At 46.9% G+C, this 21,460-nt stretch overlaps 2 protein-coding genes across 7 annotated transcripts in view; both read right to left on the bottom strand.

Annotated features, from left to right (window-relative positions):
- ep400 (E1A binding protein p400) overlaps positions 1–19,891 on the bottom strand; it is a 37,270-nt gene extending 17,379 nt beyond the window's left edge. The window contains exons 1-24 of one of the 4 annotated variants that reach the window (XM_031570322.2): positions 19,712–19,891; positions 17,497–18,828; positions 17,054–17,164; positions 16,237–16,321; positions 15,723–15,842; positions 13,189–13,628; positions 12,559–12,858; positions 11,437–11,622; positions 11,113–11,253; positions 10,023–10,101; positions 9,855–9,913; positions 8,611–8,671; positions 8,363–8,452; positions 8,134–8,244; positions 6,132–6,319; positions 5,628–5,805; positions 4,957–5,093; positions 4,414–4,583; positions 3,670–3,844; positions 3,343–3,479; positions 2,954–3,140; positions 2,435–2,604; positions 2,042–2,223; positions 1,117–1,296 (exon numbers count right to left, since the gene is read on the bottom strand). In XM_031570322.2, the coding sequence (XP_031426182.1) occupies positions 1,117–1,296; positions 2,042–2,223; positions 2,435–2,604; positions 2,954–3,140; positions 3,343–3,479; positions 3,670–3,844; positions 4,414–4,583; positions 4,957–5,093; positions 5,628–5,805; positions 6,132–6,319; positions 8,134–8,244; positions 8,363–8,452; positions 8,611–8,671; positions 9,855–9,913; positions 10,023–10,101; positions 11,113–11,253; positions 11,437–11,622; positions 12,559–12,858; positions 13,189–13,628; positions 15,723–15,842; positions 16,237–16,321; positions 17,054–17,164; positions 17,497–18,795 (4,786 nt within the window). In that variant the 5' untranslated portion in view covers positions 18,796–18,828; positions 19,712–19,891. The remainder of the gene's footprint in view (positions 1–1,116; positions 1,297–2,041; positions 2,224–2,434; positions 2,605–2,953; positions 3,141–3,342; positions 3,480–3,669; positions 3,845–4,413; positions 4,584–4,956; positions 5,094–5,627; positions 5,806–6,131; positions 6,320–8,133; positions 8,245–8,362; positions 8,453–8,610; positions 8,672–9,854; positions 9,914–10,022; positions 10,102–11,112; positions 11,254–11,436; positions 11,623–12,558; positions 12,859–13,188; positions 13,629–15,722; positions 15,843–16,236; positions 16,322–17,053; positions 17,165–17,496; positions 18,829–19,711) is intronic. The other 3 variants (XM_031570324.2, XM_031570323.2, XM_042708226.1) reach the window with 3 other exon arrangements.
- Positions 19,892–20,392: 501 nt separating this feature from the next.
- ulk1a (unc-51 like autophagy activating kinase 1a) overlaps positions 20,393–21,460 on the bottom strand; it is a 27,171-nt gene continuing 26,103 nt past the window's right edge. For all 3 annotated transcript variants that reach the window (XM_012815984.2, XM_031570319.1, XM_031570320.1), the window contains exon 28: positions 20,393–21,460. This exon is cut by the window's right edge and continues 1,179 nt beyond it. The gene's annotated coding sequence lies outside the window, so the exon portion shown is untranslated.

Below are 21,460 nucleotides of genomic sequence, written 5' to 3'. Positions count from 1 at the left end.
TTGGTTAGTTAAAACTGTGCCCAACACAACTAGAACATGCACAACCAGGGTGGGTTAAAAATAAGTGGGTCTTGTCAAACTGTAACCAAACCCTAAAGGGTGGTGGGGTTGGGCTGAAAACAACCAAAAGAAAAACACGACAGTCTTCAACAGAGACAGAAGCCTGAAACAAACAAAGTTTGTCAGTTTAAGATGCACAGTGCATTCAACTGCCTGCTCAACCACACAACATCAGAGCCTGATTATTTCAGGTGATGCGGATGTTCTCGCAATAAACCCATGTATGACAGTGCAGCGGGCTCAACTGAATTTCTATTCTTAACCTTGTGTTTTGGTGTGTGTATATAATATGTCTATGAGTGGCTCTGTATGAGTATGATGGTGTGTGTGTGTGAGTTTATGTTTGTGTACTTCACTGCGTCCTGCCACTAGGTGAATGTGTGCAGGTTAGAGTTCTGCTCTGAGGCGGTGTGGTTGAGCGTGGTCTCTGGTGTGCTAGGTGAGGGGTAAGGCAGTGCGGGGGAAAGCCACCGGGGAAAAGCATGGCCCCGCATCAACATGCTCGCCAGTGCACATCCTCACAGAGGATCCCAGACAAACAAACCAAAACCTAACTGAGAAAAAAATAAAAAAAAACATACGTTAATCAACTAAAAGAGGGAGGGGAGGAGGAAAAAAAGGAGGAGAGAAACTGACACCAAAGCCTTTCTTGGGTGCCGTAGGGGTCTTATCCCGTAGCTCTGCAGGCTCAGAAAAAAAGGGATTAGTGTTAAATGAGAGAACCAAGGTTGAGGAAGAGGGGGAGGAGAAAGACGGGGATAAACCCGGTTGAGATAATGACTGATCAAGTTGAGGAGTGATCATGCGGGAGTCTTTGTGTGGAAGAGGGTGAGAGAGGGCCTACCAGGAGGACCGTTCCCACAAGCCCACAGAGGTGCTCCGAACTCTCCATTCAGTCTCAATATATAATGAAATATATTATAGTTCACCGTTTTTAGTTTTCAAATATAATTGTGCTTTAAGCTAGGAATAATCTGCAGTCTGCCGCTCATTCTTGAAAAAGAAAAAAAGGGAGGGAGGGAAGGAAGGAAGAGGGTGACGGATGAGCCCACTTACTAGGCAGGCGTGCCTGGGCCTGGGTGCTGAGGACCAGCCTCTGGGAGACCAGGCCAGGCTGGAGGGCCTGCTGTGGGGGCGCGATTGCCCGGGGCGGGGCAGCGCCCGTGGGGAGGGGGGCAGGGATTGGGACGCCTCCCGCCCCCTTTGGAGGGGCAGAGGAGGAGGCCGTCTGAACCGCTGTGGAGTGATAATGGAAGGAAGGGGTTGGGGTTGACGGAGGGGGGTCAAGGCATCTACTGTTAGGAAGGCCATCTTAAGACAATAACATCACTGTAGCATTGAGCAGCCTATATGGCAAGAGGGATGACGAAATGGAATGACTCCAATGACTAGCTTTTCCACGACATAGTTTGATGACGACGGGGCCCCTGAATCATGAAAGTGCATTCAAGGATTCTTAGGACAGAATGTTAACCTTAGACACAGACGCAAAATGCAAACAGTTATTGAAGCTTAGATCTCTACAAAGTTGCAGTTTTTAAACACTGATTAGTTAAATCCAAGTTAAAATCAAGCATCAAGGTTCTGCTTTCCAAAGGTTAATTAGTCATCAACATACCACAGCAAAACTTCCAGTTAACACACAGCAAACCTCCCTTCCCCCCACACAAAACAGTGTGTAAAAAAAATAATTAAAAAATAATAATAAACTATGTGTGTGTGTGTTTGCATAGAAAACATTATTGTTCTTACATCATCTTGTGTGGGTGGGTGAGTGTGTGTGTGTGTGTGTGTGTGTATGTGTGTGTGTGTATGTGTGTGGGTGAGTGTGTGTGTGTATGTATGTGTATGTGTGCGTGTTTGTGTGTGTGTATGTATGTGTGTGTATGTGTGCGTGTTTGTGTGTGTGTATGTGTGCGTGTGTGTGTGTTTGTGTGTTTGTGTGTGTGTGTGCGTGTATGTGTGTCACGTCCACTCTTACCCTGTGTGGAAGTTGCTGTAGTGAGTGGTGACTTGCCCCTGGGCTGTGCCGTAGTGGTGGTCACAGCAGTGGTGGTGGCGGGGGCAGTGGTGCTGGCAGTGGTCCGCTGGGCCTGGGTGGTGCTGGTCAGGGCTATCAGGCGGCCCTCAGGCTTGGTGCCATACTGCACGGGCTGGAATAACCTGAGGAGACACAATGTAGAGCTAAAGTGGACTGACCAGGCGAAGGCGTCAAATGTTTTTTTTATCGATGGTTCTAACATCAGACCAATATTTTCCACTTCACAGGCGGTTATGGGATAACACGGGCCTTTGGGTCATAAAAGTTTGTGCACTAGAACCATATTTTTTGTGTGTAAATCCACATACGTGTGTGTGTGTGTGTGCTACATACTTCATGGGCTTGATCTTGCAGGCTTTGGGTCTGGGTGGTGGCTCAGGGGCGCTGTGGATCTCCTCGATGAGCTGCCGGGTCACCTTCAGTTTGGGGATGACCTCTTCAGTCTCATAGCGACTCAGCTTGTTCTCGTTACTGATCAGGTCGAACAAGGACAGGTCCAAGCTCTGCCACACACACACACACACACATATTTAGTGCCATAATAAAAACAGTCTAAGCTTTTTACAAGAGTTGGAGGGTTGCTTCTTCCTTCAGTGATGAGTTAGGTTATGAGTAAACTGGATAAAGGAAAAAAGACCTGAGCTCCAACGTACTATATTAATGCCTTTTGAGTAGCAGCCTAGGCCTGACCCTTTATTTTTGAGATTCAAACACACCCAGATACCTTTGCTTTGAATTCTTTGCTTTATTCTGCACTTTGTTTGAGGTTGGCAGCACTATCGCCTCTTTCTATTTCCCCAACAGGTCTACAGACAGACAGACAGACAGACAGACAGGTCTCATCTCTCTCACCTCGCGCTGGTCTCGCTGCAGTGCGTTGAGCAGCAGAGAGGGGGTGTTGTAGACCAGCGGCTGGCACGCGTAGGAGCTGTGCGTGTCTCGCGGCTGCAGCAGGTCCGGATGGTTGCAGATCCGCTGCAGCTGCATCAGCACCTGCAGCACGCTCACAAAGTGGCCCGTCTTCAGGGCCTCCTGAGCACTAGGGGGTGAAAGAGGGTACAGTGTGATAAGTCATTAAGCAGGATTGTGGACATGTTTCCAACCCTGTTATCAGTATAACTTCAATTGGCAGTTCACAGATATCCTAATGGTCTATTTTGTTACCACATATTTCTGATGCATCCTCACATTGGAGTATGTGTGTGTGTGTGTGTGTGTGTGTGTGTGTGTGTGTGTCTCACCTGGGCTGAGTGAGGACATCGTCGTATAAGCTTTTCTGTCGCACGGATAAGCGGCACTTGAGGATGTGCTCGTACTTCTTGGGCAGCTGCTTCTCCACCTCTCGCTTGGAGCGACGCAGAATAAACGGCTGGATCATCTGAAAGCAGCGAGAGGGAAGTCAAACCCCTTCCACAAACCCACCCTACTGCAACATCACACATAGCTAATGCAGATAAGCATGGCAGAACTCAAGGTTTGTATCTACGTCCCTGTGTGTGTGTGTGTGTGTGTGTGTGTGTGTGTGTGTGTGTGTGTGTGTGTGTGTGTGTACATATGTTTCTACACACCCTGTGGAGTCTGATGACGAGTTTGTGACAGTAGTCCTGGTTCTGGTCGGTGCCGGCCTTGACGGGGAAGTCTGTGTAGGGTCTGGTGATGCCAGGCAGCAGGAAGTGGATCATGGTCCACAGCTCCCTCAACGTGTTCTGCAGAGGGTTGTTAATCAGCAGGATCCTCTGCTGGCTGCAGTGGACACACCAACAAAGGGACGAGATTAGCGTGTGCACAAGAGCAATATACGCAAGGCACATTTTAACACGTTTATCATTTTTTTTTTAAGTTTCATACTTTTGGAACCGTGTTGCCTGATTCAGAATACAATAAAAATGGCAGGATTTCCATTACGGACATTTATGTTTATTAACAGATGCTTTCATCCACAAAGCCACCACTTACGCCTGGCTCAGACGCTTGATGGATAACAGAGGGCGTGTCTGGCGCAAGGGGTTGCGTTGATAACGGAGACTTTTATAGTGAGATTGATAGGTCAACAACCAATCATGCTGCTAGCGAGCTGTTTACCTTGTGGGTAGTTACCTGCCTATTGTGTTAACATTAGATAGCTGGCTCAGACACCTCGCAAATCCCCTCAGATGTATTTTTCAGTTACAATAACAGGGTTTTACATTGTAGTTTCTATTTCTCTGTCAACGTTGACGGATCCAACGCCCCGTCTGAGCTAGCCATTAGCCCTACAAATAGAACCTCGGGCACAGAGGAGGGTCTGTGAGTGTGTGAGTAGGCTGACTGACCTCTTGATGGTGAAGATGGTCTCCCACTGCTTCTCATTCATGCTCTTGAGCAACTGCACCTCGTCCAACACCAGGTGGCTCCAGCGGCGACGCAGGAAGTGACTCTGGTCCTTCATCAGCAGCTTGTAAGACGTGACGCACACGTGGAAGCTATTCGCCTCGGACCACCACTGCATCAGCATACACACACAGACAGACAGACACACATTAAATGAGCTTCAATTGTGTAACCTTGTACAATACTTTTCAGAGAAACTCTGTAACGGTTTTCATTAGGACAGGAGCAACCTGCTACCTGCTGGGTCAACACTACCCTGACATTTTCTAGCGTTATCTGCTGATAACTTTAGCTTTCATTTTCAAAACATGGCTCTCCATTTCAAGTGTTGGATATTCGTTTTACTGGTTGGATGTATATAAATCCTCCCACAACTTGGGCCAACTCTTCGTAGATTGTGCTACATTTCAACAACATTGGCTATGATCAGGGATTGTGTCTGTGCTCTTCTGAAGGCACGGAAGGATTTGGAGAGAGGACTGTACCCTTCTGGTGTATCTGCGCTCGCGTGGGCTGCCCAGGTACAGCAGGATCTTCAGGCCAGGGCACCAGCGCTTAAACTCCATCTCCCAGCTCAGCAGCTTACTGCTGCGCACCACCACCAGGTGAGGACCCCAGACACCTGCATCACACACAAACACACAACATTGAGACACAGGCGCGCACACACACACACACACGCGCGCACACACACACAGACACAGACACAAATCAAGCAAACCAAAAACCGATTAAACAGAGAGAAGAGATCACACTCTATAGTGCAACAGGTGATTATTCTGATTGACACTGTCCAGGACACATAACTTCATCCATTTAGATAGAAGCAGTACAAAGGATGGATCAATCTCTCGGTCTAGGTGGGCTCTGGGAAGTTCCCCTGGTTGAGCTACTGGTTCTTCCTCTTCCTCTGGCTCTGATCAAATCACTGTCTGAGAGCACAAAACCCTCACTCAAATCAACCATTCCATATTGGCAAGGCCTGACCTTCTGAGGGTCACAACATCGTTACCTACAAGTCCATCTGGCACTGGATAAAGAAAGTTTCTAACTAACCACACTGTAAGAATTTTGAGGCACATTGCACAATACACTAGGTGGGCTCTGGGAATTTCCTCTGGTTGAGCTACTGGTTCTTCCTCTGGCTCTGACTCACCCTCATTGCAGGCCAGGTGGGCCATGTAGGCCACGGTCTGCACGGTCTTGCCCAGGCCAGCTTCGTCGGCCAGGATCCCGTTCAGGTGCTTCCTGTGCAGGCTGGCCAGCCAGTCCACCCCAACCTGCTGGTAGTCTCTGAGAGAGCCGTGCAACAGGGACGCAGGCTGGAAACGCGCCTGGGAGACAAAAAGGGAGAAGGAAAAAAGATACAGAAGGAATGAGAGGAGAGAGTGTAAGAACAGATGAATACTTATTCAATCTTCACTCACTCCCTCCCAAGTCACTTACACAAAAAAATGTCTGCTATATAAATCAACGCAAATTCACATGTAACCACAGACAAGATCCACTCTGATCAGATGACAGCAAAGAGCACTTTAGGTCACAGTTGGAGCCTCAGCAGATTTATTGAAAGTGCTCATTAACTAATAAATGACCGCCAAAATGACATGTGCCCCCCCCCCCCCCCCCCAAAATACATGTTAGATGCCAGGGCACTCACAGTGCAGCTTGTTTTGGCCTGGCCCTTGGGCAGGATGAGCTCCGTGGCAGAGGCCACCTCGGCGATGTCCTTGGGGGGCTTGCTGCCGTCGGCCGATGAGGTGCTGTCGGCCCCCCGGCTCTGCTCCATACTCAGCAGCGAGTCGATCAGCACCGCCTCGTGGGGGCTACCCAGCGGCGCCTCCATCTCTGTTACGGAGGAAACGAGAATAAGGGCGAAGGACGGTTTGAGACGTCTGTGAAGGCTGCATAACTTACAGTTAGGTCCATAAATATTTGGACATTGACACAATTTTCATCATTTTGGCTCTGTACACCACCACAATGGATTTGAAATGAAACAATCAAGATGTGCTTTAAGTGCAGACTTTCAGCTTTAATTTCAGGCTATTTACATCCAAATCAGGTGAACGGTGTAGGAGTTACAACACATTTTATATGTGGCCCCCCCTTTTTAAGGGACCAAAAGTAATTGGACAAACTAACATAATCATAAATCTAATTGTCACTTTTAATACTTGGTTGCAAATCCTTTGCAGTCAATGACAGCCTGAAGTCTGGAACCCATAGACATCACCAGACGCTGGGTTTCTTCCCTGGTGATGCTCTGCCAGGCCTCTACTGCAACTGTCTTCAGTTCCTGCTTGTTCTTGGGGCATTTTCCCTTCAGTTTTGTCTTCAGCAAGTGAAATGCATGCTCAATTGGATTTAGGTCAGGCGATTGACTTGGCCATTGCAGAACATTCCACTTCTTTGCCTTAAAAAAACTCTTTGGTTGCTTTTGCAGTATGCTTCGGGTCATTGTCCATCTGCACTGTGAAGCGCCGTCCTATGAGTTCTGAAGCATTTGGCTGAATCTGAGCAGATAATATTGCCCGAAACACTTCAGAATTCATCCTACTGCTTTTGTCAGCAGTCACATCATCAATAAATATAAGGGAACCAGTTCCATTGGCAGCCATACATGCCCACGCCATAACACTACCTCCACCATGCTTTACTGATGAGGTGGTATGCTTTGGATCATGAGCAGTTCCTTCCCTTCTCCATACTTTTCTCTTCCCATCATTCTGGTACAAGTTGATCTTGGTCTCATCTGTCCATAGGATGTTGTTCCAGAACTGTACAGGCTCTTTTAGATGTTTTTTGGCAAACTCTAATCTGGTCTTCCTGTTTTTGAGACTCACCAATGGTTTACATCTTGTGGTGAACCCTCTGTATTTCCTCTGGTGAAGTCTTCTCTTGATTGTTGACTTTGACACAGATACCCCTACCTCCTGGAGAGTGTTCTTGATCTGGCCAACTGATGTGAAGGGGTTTTTCTTCACCAGGGAAATAATTCTTCTGTCATCCACCACAGTTGTTTTCCGTGGTCTTCCGGGTCTTTTGGTGTTGCTGAGCTCACCAGTGCGTTCTTTCTTTTTAAGAATGTACCAAACAGTTGATTTGGCCACACCTAATGTTTTTGCTATCTCTCTGATAGGTTTGTTTTGATTTTTCAGCCTAACGATGGCTTGCTTCACTGATGGTGACAGCTCTTTAGACTTCATATTGAGAGTTGACAGCAACAGATTCCAAACACAAATACCATACTTGAAATTAACTCTAGACCTTTTATCTGCTCCTTGTCAATGAAATAACGAACTCCCTTTATGAGGGAATAACATACACCTGGCCATGGAACAGCTGAGCAGCCAATTGTCCAATTACTTTTGGTCCCTTAAAAAGGGGGGGGGGCCACATATAAAATGTGTTGTAACTCCTACACCGTTCACCTGATTTGGATGTAAATACCCTGAAATTAAAGCTGAAAGTCTGCACTTAAAGTTTCATTTTAAATCCTTTGTGGTGGTGTACAGAGCCAAAATGATGAAAATTGTGTCAATGTCCAAATATTTATGGACCTAACTGTATGTATAGCATATGTATGGCACAGGATCACGCAGGAGTTCAGCAACGGAGTAGAACCTGAACGCGTGTGACTGAACAGAAAGAGTTCTCACCTTCAACGTCATCCTTCTCGTCCTCACTCTGGGAGGGAGGCTGCGGCCATTCAAAGTCTTCAGCGTAGGCGCCAGCGTACTGCTTCACCAGCGCATCCAGAGGCACCTCAGCTAGAGAGAGAGAGAGAGAGAGAGAGAGAGAGAGAGAATCCCAGGAAACAGTGTTAAAACCATGGCTGCGCCCGGATGTAAGCGTCTGTACACAACATGACGAGGCATCTCCACTGACCCTCTTTATTGAGCTCCTCTACTTCTGCCTTCTGTTCTGCTTCCACCTCCATGGCCTCCTGCTCCTCTATGGTGCCCTCTTCATCCTCCACTGGTGACACACACACACACACAGACAGACAGACAGACAGACAGAGTAAGTTAGTACACAGCCAACTGGTATCCATACATGACCCCCCCCCCCCATACGTAAGTGAATGTCAGACTAAATAGGCTTATTTATTTGAATACATTTGGCCTGTATTTTACCTTCTTCATCAGTCAGGGAGGAGCTGTTCTTTCTCTTCCGGCGTGAGGAAGATCGCTGCTCCTGTGAAAGGGAGGTAACAAGACAGAAAATATCTATGAATCTCTCCATTACACTAAGGGATATGCCACTCATCATCTCCACCGGTGCCCGCACTCACACCTCGCCTCCTGTCGCCCTCAGCCCACTACCCCAGCCTGAGTCCCCACTCACCACCACCAGTGCCCCCACTCACACCTTGTCTCCCCCCACCACCAGCCCCCACCCCAGGAGGCAGAACCATGCCCCCTCCCAGATCACAGCCCCAGCCTGTCTCCTACACCTGGACTACCGGCGGAGCAAGAAGAGGGCCCCGACCCCTATCACCATCCGAGGGGAGGAGGTGGAGGACAACTACAAGTTCCTGGGTGTACATATTAACAACAAACTAGACTGGACTGACAACACTGAGGCCCTTTACAGGTGTCTCAGGTCCTTTAAAGTATGCAATAGGCTGCTGCAGATGTTCTACCAGTCTGTAGTAGCCAGTGTCCTCTTCTTTGGCGTGGTGTGTTGGGGGGGTAACATCAACACAAGGGATGCAAACAAGATAAACAAGCTGGTAAAGAAGGCTGGCTCCGTGGTGGGAATCAAACTGGACAACCTGGAGGCAGTTGCGGAGGAGAGGACGAGGAGGAAGCTGGATGCTATCCTGAGGAACCCCTCCCATCCCCTCTATGACGAGCTACAGCAGATGGGGAGCACGTTCAGCCACAGACTGATCCCTCCTCGGCACACCACAAAACGCCTTGGCCAGTCCTTTGTGCCAGTAGCCATCAGACTCCACAACCAACACAACCGAACATAGGTTTTATGTAATGTACGCCAGCGGAGTTGTGCTATGTTGTCTATTTATTTTATTCTTATTCAAATTTGTATTAATTTATTTTTGATGTTATGTATATAGATACTTGATTCCTATTCCTACTACCTTGCTGCTATGACAACTGAATTTCCCTCACGGGATTAATACAAGTTTATCTTATCTTATGTGAGACAAAAGCAAACAACTTCTGAGACTACAGTGGACTTCAGCTAACAGTGAACACAGATAGAGAGAGAGCGCGCGCGCACGCACACACCACAATCAGATCAGACAACTTCGCCACTGTGACCTCTCAGGCCCTTCAAATGGTGAGTGATTTGTTCGAGGAGAGAAAAAGCTGAAGAAGAAGGAGAAAAAAGAAAAAAAAGGTTGATCACTTACAGCTGAGGCTTCTTTCCCGCTCTCCTCTTTTGCTGAAGGCGTTGCTTTCATGCTCTTCCCTATAGAATGCATCAAAGTAGAGTTCAGACACAGTAATACGGTAACAGTGCTGTGAAAGGCACACTCCGTAGAAAAACATCCCCAACCATTTTACTGAGGAAATCTGACCTTTGATACTTGTTTTCTGCAGCCGTAGGGCTCTCAGCTGTTTCTCATAGATCTCAAAGCGCAGTTTGATCTCCACCACCTACGGAAAAAACAATTTACATATTACACATAACCACGGATTTAGATTTTTTGGATTAATTACCTGGAATTCACCATGTGAGTATGTGCCATGTTGAGGGAGCTGTAAACTAATCTGGACGTATCTCTACAGCAATCTAGACTATTCTCATTCGTAGCTCCACGTTGGTGGAACGGGCTGCCTAGCACTACACGAGCAGGGGCTTCACTTTCTACCTTTAAAGCAGCAATACGGAGTTCTATTCCAAAACTAGTAAGCTAACTTCCTCAAAGGCATGCAAAAACCTAGCAAACATCACCAAGAGTCCAGCTGACACTGATAGAAGATTGCCAACTAACTGGTGTCTTTTGGCAGTATAGCTGGCAATGTCTTGCCGGCGTGGGAAAGCTTTTCTTCCATTTTTGCAGAGGGTTCCAGCCCATTACACAGAACTACATAGGGCATATCTTGGACGGCTAGTGGGGAAGACACAGGTGTTTATCTGTCCTTCTCATGACCATATGCTATCTAAATGAATTTGAGGATGGTACCAAAACTAGTTGCAAACCATACCTCAAAAAGTGTCAAATTGTTGCATAGTGTTTCTTTAAGAAGCTCTTGAAGACCCAACTCTTCAGGGAGCAACTACTTTACTAACTTGCACTTCCTCTTCCTTCCTCTACCTTTCCTCTTCCTTCCTCTAATGCTATCCCCTCTAACTAGTACTTAACTATCTTTGGCCCTCTAAAACAAATCTTATCTCAGGTTCAAGTTCAGAATTCCTAGCAATGTCAAGTTCCACCTTCAACTCAATTAGTTCCTATGGTTGTGCACAGTTGACTAACACTGTGTTTTCAATTCTTCACACTTCCATTGAGCCTCTTCAACTCATTTCCTACCGTTCACCTGCTACTGAACCTAATCTGGCCCAAGTTTACACATCTCAATGCACTCCATGTTGTTTGTTCTTCATACATGACGTGCCCATCTGAAAGCTGCGGAGTGAAGACAGTGACTGAGGAGAGAGCATACCTGCTCAATGTTGGACCAGAAGAACTCAACCTCGCGGGCGATGGTGCCGGCAATGTGCCGCAGCCGGAGCTCCTCCTCCCTCTTCACCCGCTCCTCTGTCTTCCGCTGCTCGTCATGGTAACGGGCACATGTGCGCACCAGCTGAACACAGAGATGGGCAGAACATTAACAAACAAGATGAGTAGAACCTTTGCATAAAAAAAAGATCAGCTAAGCTTCGTAGAACTGCATATATAATGGCGTATTCCTCTACTGTGACGTCTGGGTGAATTTAGCCCCTGATTCAACTCCTTCTTATCCCTGTTCCTCAGTAGGCTGCCTAACCTTCTTGGCGGCGGCCATCTTCCATCTCCTCTCCTGGGCAAAGTCTGCAGCCATCCACTGCATCTCCTCCAGCAGGTAGTCCCAGTGAGACTTGGGCCGAATCGACTCCTGCAGCTTGGGCAGCCGGCTGGCCGACCATTGGCCCTCTTTACGCAGCTCTGCGATGCGCTGGTGCACCTGGTTCTCCTGTGAGCGGTGAACACACAAGTCACGTCAATATTACACAAAAACATGTGTTGAATGAAAGCATGTTGGTTAATGAATATGAATAATGGTCAGTTCAGTCACAGTAGCAGAATATACTGACCTCTGTGATGCCCTTCTTTCATTCATTTGTCTCACTCTATGACTATAGGCATACGATGAGTTAATGTGCTAACTGCAACACTACATAACAAACAAGCTCCACTTGGACCCTTACTAAGAAACCCATAAATACGAATGTACAGCTCATACCTGTGTACAAAAGACTAATCAGATATCATACCTGTTACGACCCTGGCGGGTCTAGGCCCCGCCCCCATGAGATTTGCATGCCTGTTCTGTCTATCTCTAGAGCAGCTGATTGGGAGCAGGTGTAGCAGGTGATTGGAACCAGGTGTAGCAGTAATTGGAGGGGCTACAAAAGCCCTGAGCAGACTGCATTCGTGAAGCGTTGGATTGGAGTTTTGGATTGGTCGTTGGTGTTTGGATAGGAATTGGATTTGTGGATACTCGTTGGATTTGGATTGTCGTCGTCGTCGTTTGCTTTATATTACCATTTAACTGACTTTACATTACATCTTTTGTTTCTCTCCACAACACTGACATTCACCACATGTTTTCCTATAATTAATAGATAACTATATACTTGTAACCCTTAATAAATAACGTATTATTATTATTATATCATAAATTCTGTGTGGCCTCCCCTTTATGTTTCGTGCCCGTGAGCTGGGTTCGTTACATACCTCACAAGTCCCCAACTCATTTGAAATATTCTGCCAACCTGCATATCATCATCATCATCATCATCATCACTAAATATGATACAACCTAGCTGTTCTGTTCTTTGGGCCAAACCAAACAAATTCCACACCATATTAGAGAGGTGAATGCAGATTCCCAGCATTTGCTCCTCACCAGTTTGGCCTGTTCGGCCTGCTTGTCCTGGGAGTTCTCCTGTGATGACTGGCCAGCAGAACCCTGGGACCCACTGGGAAGCTTGAGCGAAGAGGTTCCGTTGGCTGTGGCAAGCTTGGACTGGCTGGGGTTGGAGAGGGCGTTGGCGGGCCGCACCCCGCTGGAGGTGAGCAGGGTGGGCAGGGAGCCTGGCGTGGAGAGGGGGGCAGGAGAGAGAGAGGCGGCCTGCAGGGAGTTGGTTATCAGACGCTGGCCCCCAGCCAGTGAGGGGTCGGCCACTGGGCGCACCAGAGCCACCGTCTGGAAGAGGGAGTGAATGAAGGAGAGACAGAAAGGTTATTTATGTGCAGAAGAGGACAGAAGAACAGCTAGCGACATCTACATTACTTGGAGCAGAGATACTGCTGAAACATTCCATATCCTACATGTAAACACTCAATGATTGTTTTCTGGCATTATAGAGGGAACCAGGCTCGTATGTACATTACATCTGACTTTTCCTCAATCTAATTATGGAGCTCAACTATAAACATTACATTGGGGCTGTTTTCACCTGACTTGATATTTTTACACTGAAAAAAAGTGTTAATAATTCAGAACCATTCAGACACTGCTGGCGTCGTGACTCACCGCCTGCCCAGGCTGCAGCATGCTCTGAGGCTGCTGGATCTGCTGCTGGATCTGGATGTGCAGGCCCTGCTGCATCTGCTGCTGCAGCTGCGCCTGGAGCTGCGCGTGTGGGTTCACCGCTGCCAGCACGGCCCCCGCTGCCGCTGCCCCCGCTGCCTGCAGCCCCTGCAACTTCACCTGGCCCTGCAGGGCGGCGCCGGTGGGCTGGACCTGGGCCTCCAGCACCATCTGCTGCTGCTGTTGTTGCTGCTGCTGAGACAGGGCCAGGGGCAATCCCGCCATGGAAAGCCCCAACTGGGGGAGGCGGCTGGGCAGCTGGGGTGGCGGGGTGTGCAGGCTGGCCGCGTTCTGCACGGGAGGGCCCTTGGACGGGTCATACTGCTGCTGGATGGGCTTCTGGCCGGCGATCTGCACCGTCTGAGGATTAGGGGGCATGCCGCCTGGGGGAGGGAGGGGGGGTGCCGAGGAGCATGTCAAGCAGGTCAGGGTGTGGAGGGGAGAGTTGGATGGGTTAGATGGAGAGATAAGAGGGACAGGAAGAGTAAACAGAGGAGGATATGAAGAAGGGAAGCGAGGAGGGGGTCCAGAAGAGATCCCTGTTCATTGCCTCGAGCCATCGCAGCATTCTAGCATTGCACCATTAACGATCATTCTGACACTTAGTTGTCTTACAGACACAATCTAAGACAAAAAGTATTACTCTACTAACAACACACACTTGAGCTGGAACATAGTGGGGACATTCTTCCCTCTGAAGGTAGTATGGTGACAATTCTGAATCGCTGCCTTTGTTGCTTTAGAGATCAGATCATTTCTATCAAGCAGTTCTACAGCTTGTAAGTCCCACGAGGAGACATAATCGGAGAGCGTGAAGTGATGTATAAATATTTAAAAAAATATTCACTAAAACGAATACTTACTAAGGTGATAACTAATGAGAACTAGAAATGTACAATGACTAATATTAGAAATCATAAAAAACACATCGTGGAATCTACATGTTTCTAGTGACAGAAACCATCATGGTCATGTTCATGAAAAAATTAAATAACTGCTTTTATCAAACAATGACTCTACTGATTATCAATCCATGCATTTACTTCCACAAGACTTCAATAAAAAAAAAAAAAGAAAAGAAAAAAGTTTTAAGAACAAAATAAAAGAAAGCAAACTGAAAAAGAGAACAGAGGAGAAAAAAGGAAGGGAGATGAAAGGATAACAGTAAGCACAAAGACACCACAGATATTGCAAGCATGAAGCACAAGGTACTCTGGCAATAAGGGCTGCTTCAGTCATCTCGTCTTATTTGGGGGGAGCCTTAAAACATTTTAAAGCAGAGGTGTGGAGGGGAGGGGAAGGGAGGGTACACAAGGAGACGCACAAAAACAGCTGAGGGTGTGGCCTGAAGCAGGGTTAGGGTGAGCAAGATTTTGCTGCACGGGCAACAGAAGCACAACTCTGCCTGCAGGCATATGGACACTGAAGATGCCAACAGACACGGGCATCACCCAGATACAGAACCATCAGGATGCCTGCACATGAAGCAAGAGACCCGGCTGAGGTTAGCCATTGGCACTGAGCTATAGACACACCAGAACTCCTCAGTGGGAGGGGACACGGACAGAACAACACACACACAGGTCAACAGAGGATTTTTTTCCCTTCGTTTTGTTTCAGGGAGGGTATCTGGTCTAAGGAGATTCCCTGCCGACAACTGAGGGAAAGAAGCCAAGTCGAACCAGAACCGAAGACAAAAACGTAAGGGAAAAATGGAACAAAAGATGATGATGGCTGAAGAACTCAGGAATAAAAACAACAGCCTTTAGATGGCGGACACAAGAGGACGGAGATGCACTGATAATCCAGGTTGACAATACGGACATGATGAGTTCTGGGAAAGAGGGAGAAGAGCATGGGAAGAGGAGTGGATATGACGCTTACTAACAAAGTAAGAACCAACGGAAAAATGAGAAGTAACACAAAATAATTTTGTGCGCACAAATATGGATCGCTGAAAAGCGCTTTGATGTTTTTTCGTTTTTTTTCGGTTCTTCTGTGTTTTTTTTCGTCGAGTGACCTTTTTCTTTCAATTAGCCAAATGCAGCAACACGGGAAAGGTTCATTTCGAGCAAAGAAGATCAGAACCAATCTTCAGAACTCAAGGAATGGATGAAGCGGGATGATTCGGAAAAAACCAAACAATACATGAAAGACAAAATAAAGACATGGTGTCTTCCCTTTGAGAACACGTAGGATTGATCCTTTGTGGTCTTCATGACTTGGTTCTTCTTCCCTGTTTATCCCTGACTGCCATTTGGACAATCACACTAGAAAGGCAAGATGTCAGGGGGTAGATCTTGCGACTGGATGACAAGTGACTGGCTGTGGCTGCTGCTGCTGCTTATGAAGGGCTGGAGCTTTCTCCAAAAGAGTGGATGTTTAGCCTGACATGGATGGCTCCGATCGCACATCGGAAACTTAAGCAATAAAAAAAAACAAGAACCAGGCTTGGCGACCCCCAGCGGCATTCCTACCTTGCGCTGTTGGCATAAGCTGTTGGAGTGGCACGCCAGGTGATCCTAAAGGAGCTACAGCAGGGTGCTGGAAAATCAACCCGTGGCGACCGACTTCAATCCGGGATCTCTTAGCCTGATCTGGGGTGTAGAACACACAACACCCTCGTAACGGAAAATAAAAAATGAAATAAAACACACACACACACGCATATGAACACACACATACACACACACACAAGTACACTTGGCAAAGAGCAAAGACCCTCTGCGGGCATTCAGCCATAGGGGTTAGGGCGCCAGTACCTCCCTGTCAACCCCATACCCAAATTACAGGCTCAAAACACAAAGCGCTGGTGTAAGGTGCCGAGTATAAGCAGAAGCAATCTGAGGGAAGAAAAGGAAACAAGGAAAGGCAAAGAAACTGGAGAAAACTAAAGGGGGTAGGAAAGAAAACAAAAGTAAAAGAAAAAAAAGAAAGAAAAGAAAAGAAAAAAGAAAATATCCTGTGCTTCGTCCACTGGTGACGCCCTACCTGCTTGGGCCATGGCCTGCTGCCTTTTTAACATCTCGATATCCATGGGGTTGGAGAGGCCGCCCCCAGCACCCCCCTGGTGCACCTGCAAAAAAACAGAAAGCTTCCAGTCAGGAAAACTGTATCAACTTGGCTTCAAACACAACCAGGATACTGCTGCTGCACCTGATGCTGCACCTGCTGCTGCTGGTGGTGGTCCGAATTTGCCTGGTTTAATTCAACCTTTTGGGCACATTTGAAGTTTACAGTGAAGAAAACCATACAAGCACTGGGATTAAAGGCAGATTGTGTTATAGATCGCAGTAGTGTCAGAGGTGTCTTTTCGTTTAAAAGTTACAGAGGAAGAAGCCTGAAACAAGAAGAAAGACTTTTGGACTTCAAAGGCAAATTCTCCTGGTCACTGAATTGCTCGGCACTTTACTAAGTGGAGCAGTCTCTTTGATGCTTGCAAAGCAATTGCCGTCCTATTGCAAAAGATTTATAATCTTCCACTGTATGCTTGGTCCTTTATGTTCCAAGTGCACAGTAGCATGATGTCAATGTGATATTACCATCAATTATGGTACAAAAACCAAGAAAGGTAACAGGCAAATGGATACATGCAGGTCATGCATGAGCCTGAACAAACGACAAGCTGAGGTATGAACCACTATGAAAAAACTTGGACAACAACTTTTTCTATTCAGACTAATCCCCTACTTCACAAAGCTGATGATGATGATGATGGAAAGATGCATTACAATGGCGATGTATTCTATGCAACGCATCCAAAAAAAAAAAACATCTAACGTCAAAATTCTACTCGAGTCTCCATCACCTGGAACGGCTGCTGTTGAGCAGAGAAGGCGGCCGATACGTTGGGTGGGAGCTGCTTCGCTATGGCAACTGGAGTCCCTGTCTGTCCGTCCTTTCCGGTCACGACCTTCACCTGAGGGGGGTTGGCATGGAAACGTGTGTTTGAGGGCTAAACATCTAAACGAACGTGCTAAAACAACCTCTCACTACCGCCGCGCTGGCCTAGGAGCTGAACGCTGACTTCGCACACTAAGGGACGTGTGTTTCGTGAGTGTGATTGGTGGGGACAACCCTTTCCTGATGTGGAGCCTCGATCCCCGAGGGGCCTTTGAAAGATCTCGCCTTTGCAGAGAGAACCTATTGGTTACACATTCACTATCGGGGGGGAGGAAAAGGGTGCAAACTGAGAGCGCGGAGCAGGGCTGACGAGGAAGCCTGAAACGCATGCGCACATCTCTCTCCTACCTCATCATTGATAACCTCAGACTGCTCCTCCTCGTCCTCCTCATCCTCCAGGTCGAGGTCGTTCTGCCGCAGGTAGGTGTAGAGGGGGACGCACGGCTTCTTCTTGAAGGCCATGTAGTCCATCATGTTGCCTTGCAGGTGCTGGAGGAAAAACAGCTCGATCAGGTACTCCTTGAAGACCTCCTTCATGCCCTCCATCTTCTTGCTGTGGTGCTCCAAGCACTGCTTCCTTAGCTGGGCCACCTCGGGGGTGGCCGGCACAATCTCCTCCAGCTTCTTGGAAGCCATCTTCTTCACAGAGGCTCCGGTGGACGTGAGGGGCATGCTTGAAAGGCCCTGCAGAGGGTTGGTGAGTGACGGGCTGGAAGGGGGAATCGGGGTGGGCACTCCGAACGAGGTTGCCGTGGCTGCCCCAACACCGGCCGCCATGCCGTGGGCAGGCTTCTCGAAAATCATGGGGCGTGCCAGCTGGCCCTGGATGATGCTGCTGATCTGGGGGGGCAGGTTGGAGGTGGTGATGTGCCCCGGGCTGCCCAGAGTCTGGAGAGCAGAGCCTGTTGTTACGGGGCTCTGAGGCCCCAGGTGGTGGATGGTGCCTCCAGTCTGAGAGTGTGGCTGTGAGAGCCTCCTCTCACGCGCTCCTCCAGGTGCACCAGACATCGTCAGCTGGACCTGGCTGGTCAGCCCTGTGCCCTCCGGATAACAGAAGTGCCCACTTCCATTAGGGCTCCCGAGGCTGATCCCACGGACCAGCAAACCACCCTCCACCAACTCCAACGAGGGGCCCTGTCCCAGCGTGGCTGCAGTGGGGGTTGGAGCTCCAGGCCGGGGAACTGCTTGCAGGGGAACAGGGCTGTGCTGAGTGGGGCTCTGGGGCTGCAGGGTCTGGGGGAGCGGTGAGGTCACCTGGATGTAAGAAGAGGTCCACTGCGAGGTCTGGTGCTGGAAGCCTGGCGACGCTGGGTTCTGAAGGGGTAGGGATGTGAGGGTGATCTGCTGGTTGCCTGCGGCGGTCATCATCTGGCCCACGTTCTGCAGGGTGATGTTCATGTTCTGGCCCGTCACCGGACTGCGGCTCATGATGATCTGGTAATTGGGGGATTGTGGGGCCGAGGGACTCGCTGCGGTGGTGGCAGAGGTGAATGAAGTCACTAGTGACTGAGGGTGGTTGGTGGCGACTTGCTGTTGCTGAGTAACCGCCAGGGCCTGCTGCTGCTGCTCCTCAGCCTCTGAATTTGTTGTGGACTTAGATCGCTGTAGTTGCCGCTGGGAATTTGGTGGTCCTCCTCCATGGTGCATTGCGCAGTTCTATAGTTATGTTGAAGGAATAGTCTAGAAGAGGAATTGGCATAATTTTATTCCCATGCACATAAACAAATGTCAGTTAAATGTACTTAATTATTCTTGTAGATCTAAACCAGACAGGGTAACAGATTGATTCACACACAAACAAGACGATTTTGTTAGTTGCTGCTTATACATTCATTGACAGTCTGTTGTAGTGATGGCAATGAGAATGTCCAGACAGAAATATAGGCTGTGGGCCTATTAAATGAATATATCCATCTAGCAGCTTTACATACTTTAATGCACCATCCAAAGTAATGGTCAAACAAAGAATATACTTTTATGTTTATATTCACAACGTTATACTTAACATGAGTCTGAAGAATCAGGTAATTCCTTAGCCAATGTGTGTGAACTTAGTTCTAATTAATTACGAACAGTCAAGTATCTCATTATGGTAAAGACTAATTGAGAAAGGCCTATTTAAATTAGTCTATTTCGTATCAGCTGAAAAGGGGAGGCTAACAAAACCCACAAAATAATCTTTAAATACGATTAAAAACCATTACTCCCTTGGTAACTGCAACCCTCTCCACTCAATTGACGTCTCGATAGAAACGTTATATGGCGATAGTGCTATGTCGCTACGGTCCCTACAGAGGGCTATAGTAAGGCCTAGGCGTGAACAACACAGGCGGCCTTGCTAACGGGCGCTGTATGTTAAAAGTGCAGTATATGTATAATTATATGCAATAGCAAAGCAAAGAGAGACGAGAATGCTTGTTAAGCATTTGTACAACGCACTGAAGCCATTCATTAACCTACCAATAGTCAAACCAAAAGGGAAATAATAATAAAAGCTTACGGTTAGCTTATTGGGTTAGCCGGATGCTAAACACAAAACACTACCCGGTCCATGTACACTCACCTGCGACAAATAACACTTCCGCGGACAAAACATAAACACTCCAAATTCCGGTTAACTTAACAAACCGGTAGCAACAGGTACGGAATCCTGTAATGACGATAAATTCTTAAAAATGCAATAAATGCTCCTGAGATATTCCATTCAGAAACATGGCGGTAGCCACCTTAGTTTTTCATTATTCTGACTAAACCCGGAAGTTCTTCAACGAGGGGTCATGGCTCATTTCAATTGACAGGCCTGCAGACCAACCATGTATCAGAAGCACACACGGTGTCCAATGAAACATAAAGAGATGTGCCATTGAAAGGGTTCTTTTCCGCCTAATGTTCGTTATGTTCTGCAAGTATATCTCAAAGAATGATTTAAATGAGCAGCCTATATGTATGGCAACGTTATCGGCTAACATTATAAACAGTAAAAGAAAAACACCCACACAAAAACGAACATTCTTACATTTTGCAGTAACCTCTGCATTGTCTGTTTTAGGTAGGCCTAAATGTATGTATAAATGTTAATGGATAGCTGTAATGAACTTAATTATTAAAAATAGATGAATCCCACCAACAACTTCAGTAGCCTGTTAATTAAATAAAAACAAGTATGTTTAATTGGAAATGGCCAAAGCCAGAAAAACACTGGGTTTACATTAAGTTCAGAGAAATTTGAGAGAAACACATTACATATTTAAAAGGTAAAAAGCAAACTTCTTTATTTCAAACTCAAATATACATGCTCCAAAATGCAAATTTGATTTTGGCTTTAAAACAACATTCACATACAAACAATATAAATACTGCAGCAATTCATTTACAAATATCTTTTGCCTGGAAATTAAAAAAGTACATTATTCATTAGTCATTTTGTCATCACTGTTACAGTGTTCTGTGCATCCTTACATCCAGGTTGTGTCAGAAACATTCATTAACAACTCAAGTACAAACACCCCATCACAAAACAATCAAAACACTCAACAATACAATTCATGGGGGGGGGGGGGGGACAGATTAAATCTGTTTTGGTTATCTTTATTTATTGAAAAACATATTCAATCAAGATCTGCGCTGATGAATATTTTAGCACTAGTGCAAACATTTGGTACGGTATGCACTGCAACCATGCAATTCCTGCTACAGTATGGCAATACAACCTTTCCTAACCCTGTCATGATTGTCAACACGGATTCTGAGAAGGCATTTGAGTGTGACGTGAAGCATGCAGACAAATGTGAGTGAACACACACACACACACACACACACACACACCCACCCCACACACACACACAAGGGAAATGGCAGGACCTGTGTTCGTGTCTAGAGGGCGACATTACCCAAAGCATACAGCATGTGTTGTTGAGACAAGAGGAACTTGGTTTAGTTAAGGCGAGGCAGTAGGTGTGATGCTTTGGTAAGAGTTACACTGTCCATGATTTTTATCACAATAAAAAGCAAAACACCACATCTTCAACATATTTAATGATACATGCTATTCTACTTTTAGTTTTTTTAGGTGTTCGGCTGTTGAACATGGCCTTTTCATCCATTCCTACAACAAAGTCAGGGATGCTTTCAAACACAGAAGAACCTTGACAAATATATCTAATGAGCAAGGAGCGAAACAATTACTCAAACAATTAGTAACAGTTTCTTTTTAAAAAACCTACATGGTAAAAGTTCACACCCAACTCAAAGCTAAACTTAAATATGCATTGTTTTGGTATCAAAGCCAAATAAAACATTGTATACACCTCTA

The sequence above is a fragment of the Clupea harengus genome, chromosome 7, assembly GCF_900700415.2.
Source record: "Clupea harengus chromosome 7, Ch_v2.0.2, whole genome shotgun sequence".
Classification (NCBI taxonomy): Eukaryota; Metazoa; Chordata; class Actinopteri; order Clupeiformes; family Clupeidae; genus Clupea; species Clupea harengus.
The sequence above is the reverse complement of the archived record's forward strand: the minus strand, read 5'-3'. Positions and strand labels throughout refer to the sequence as shown.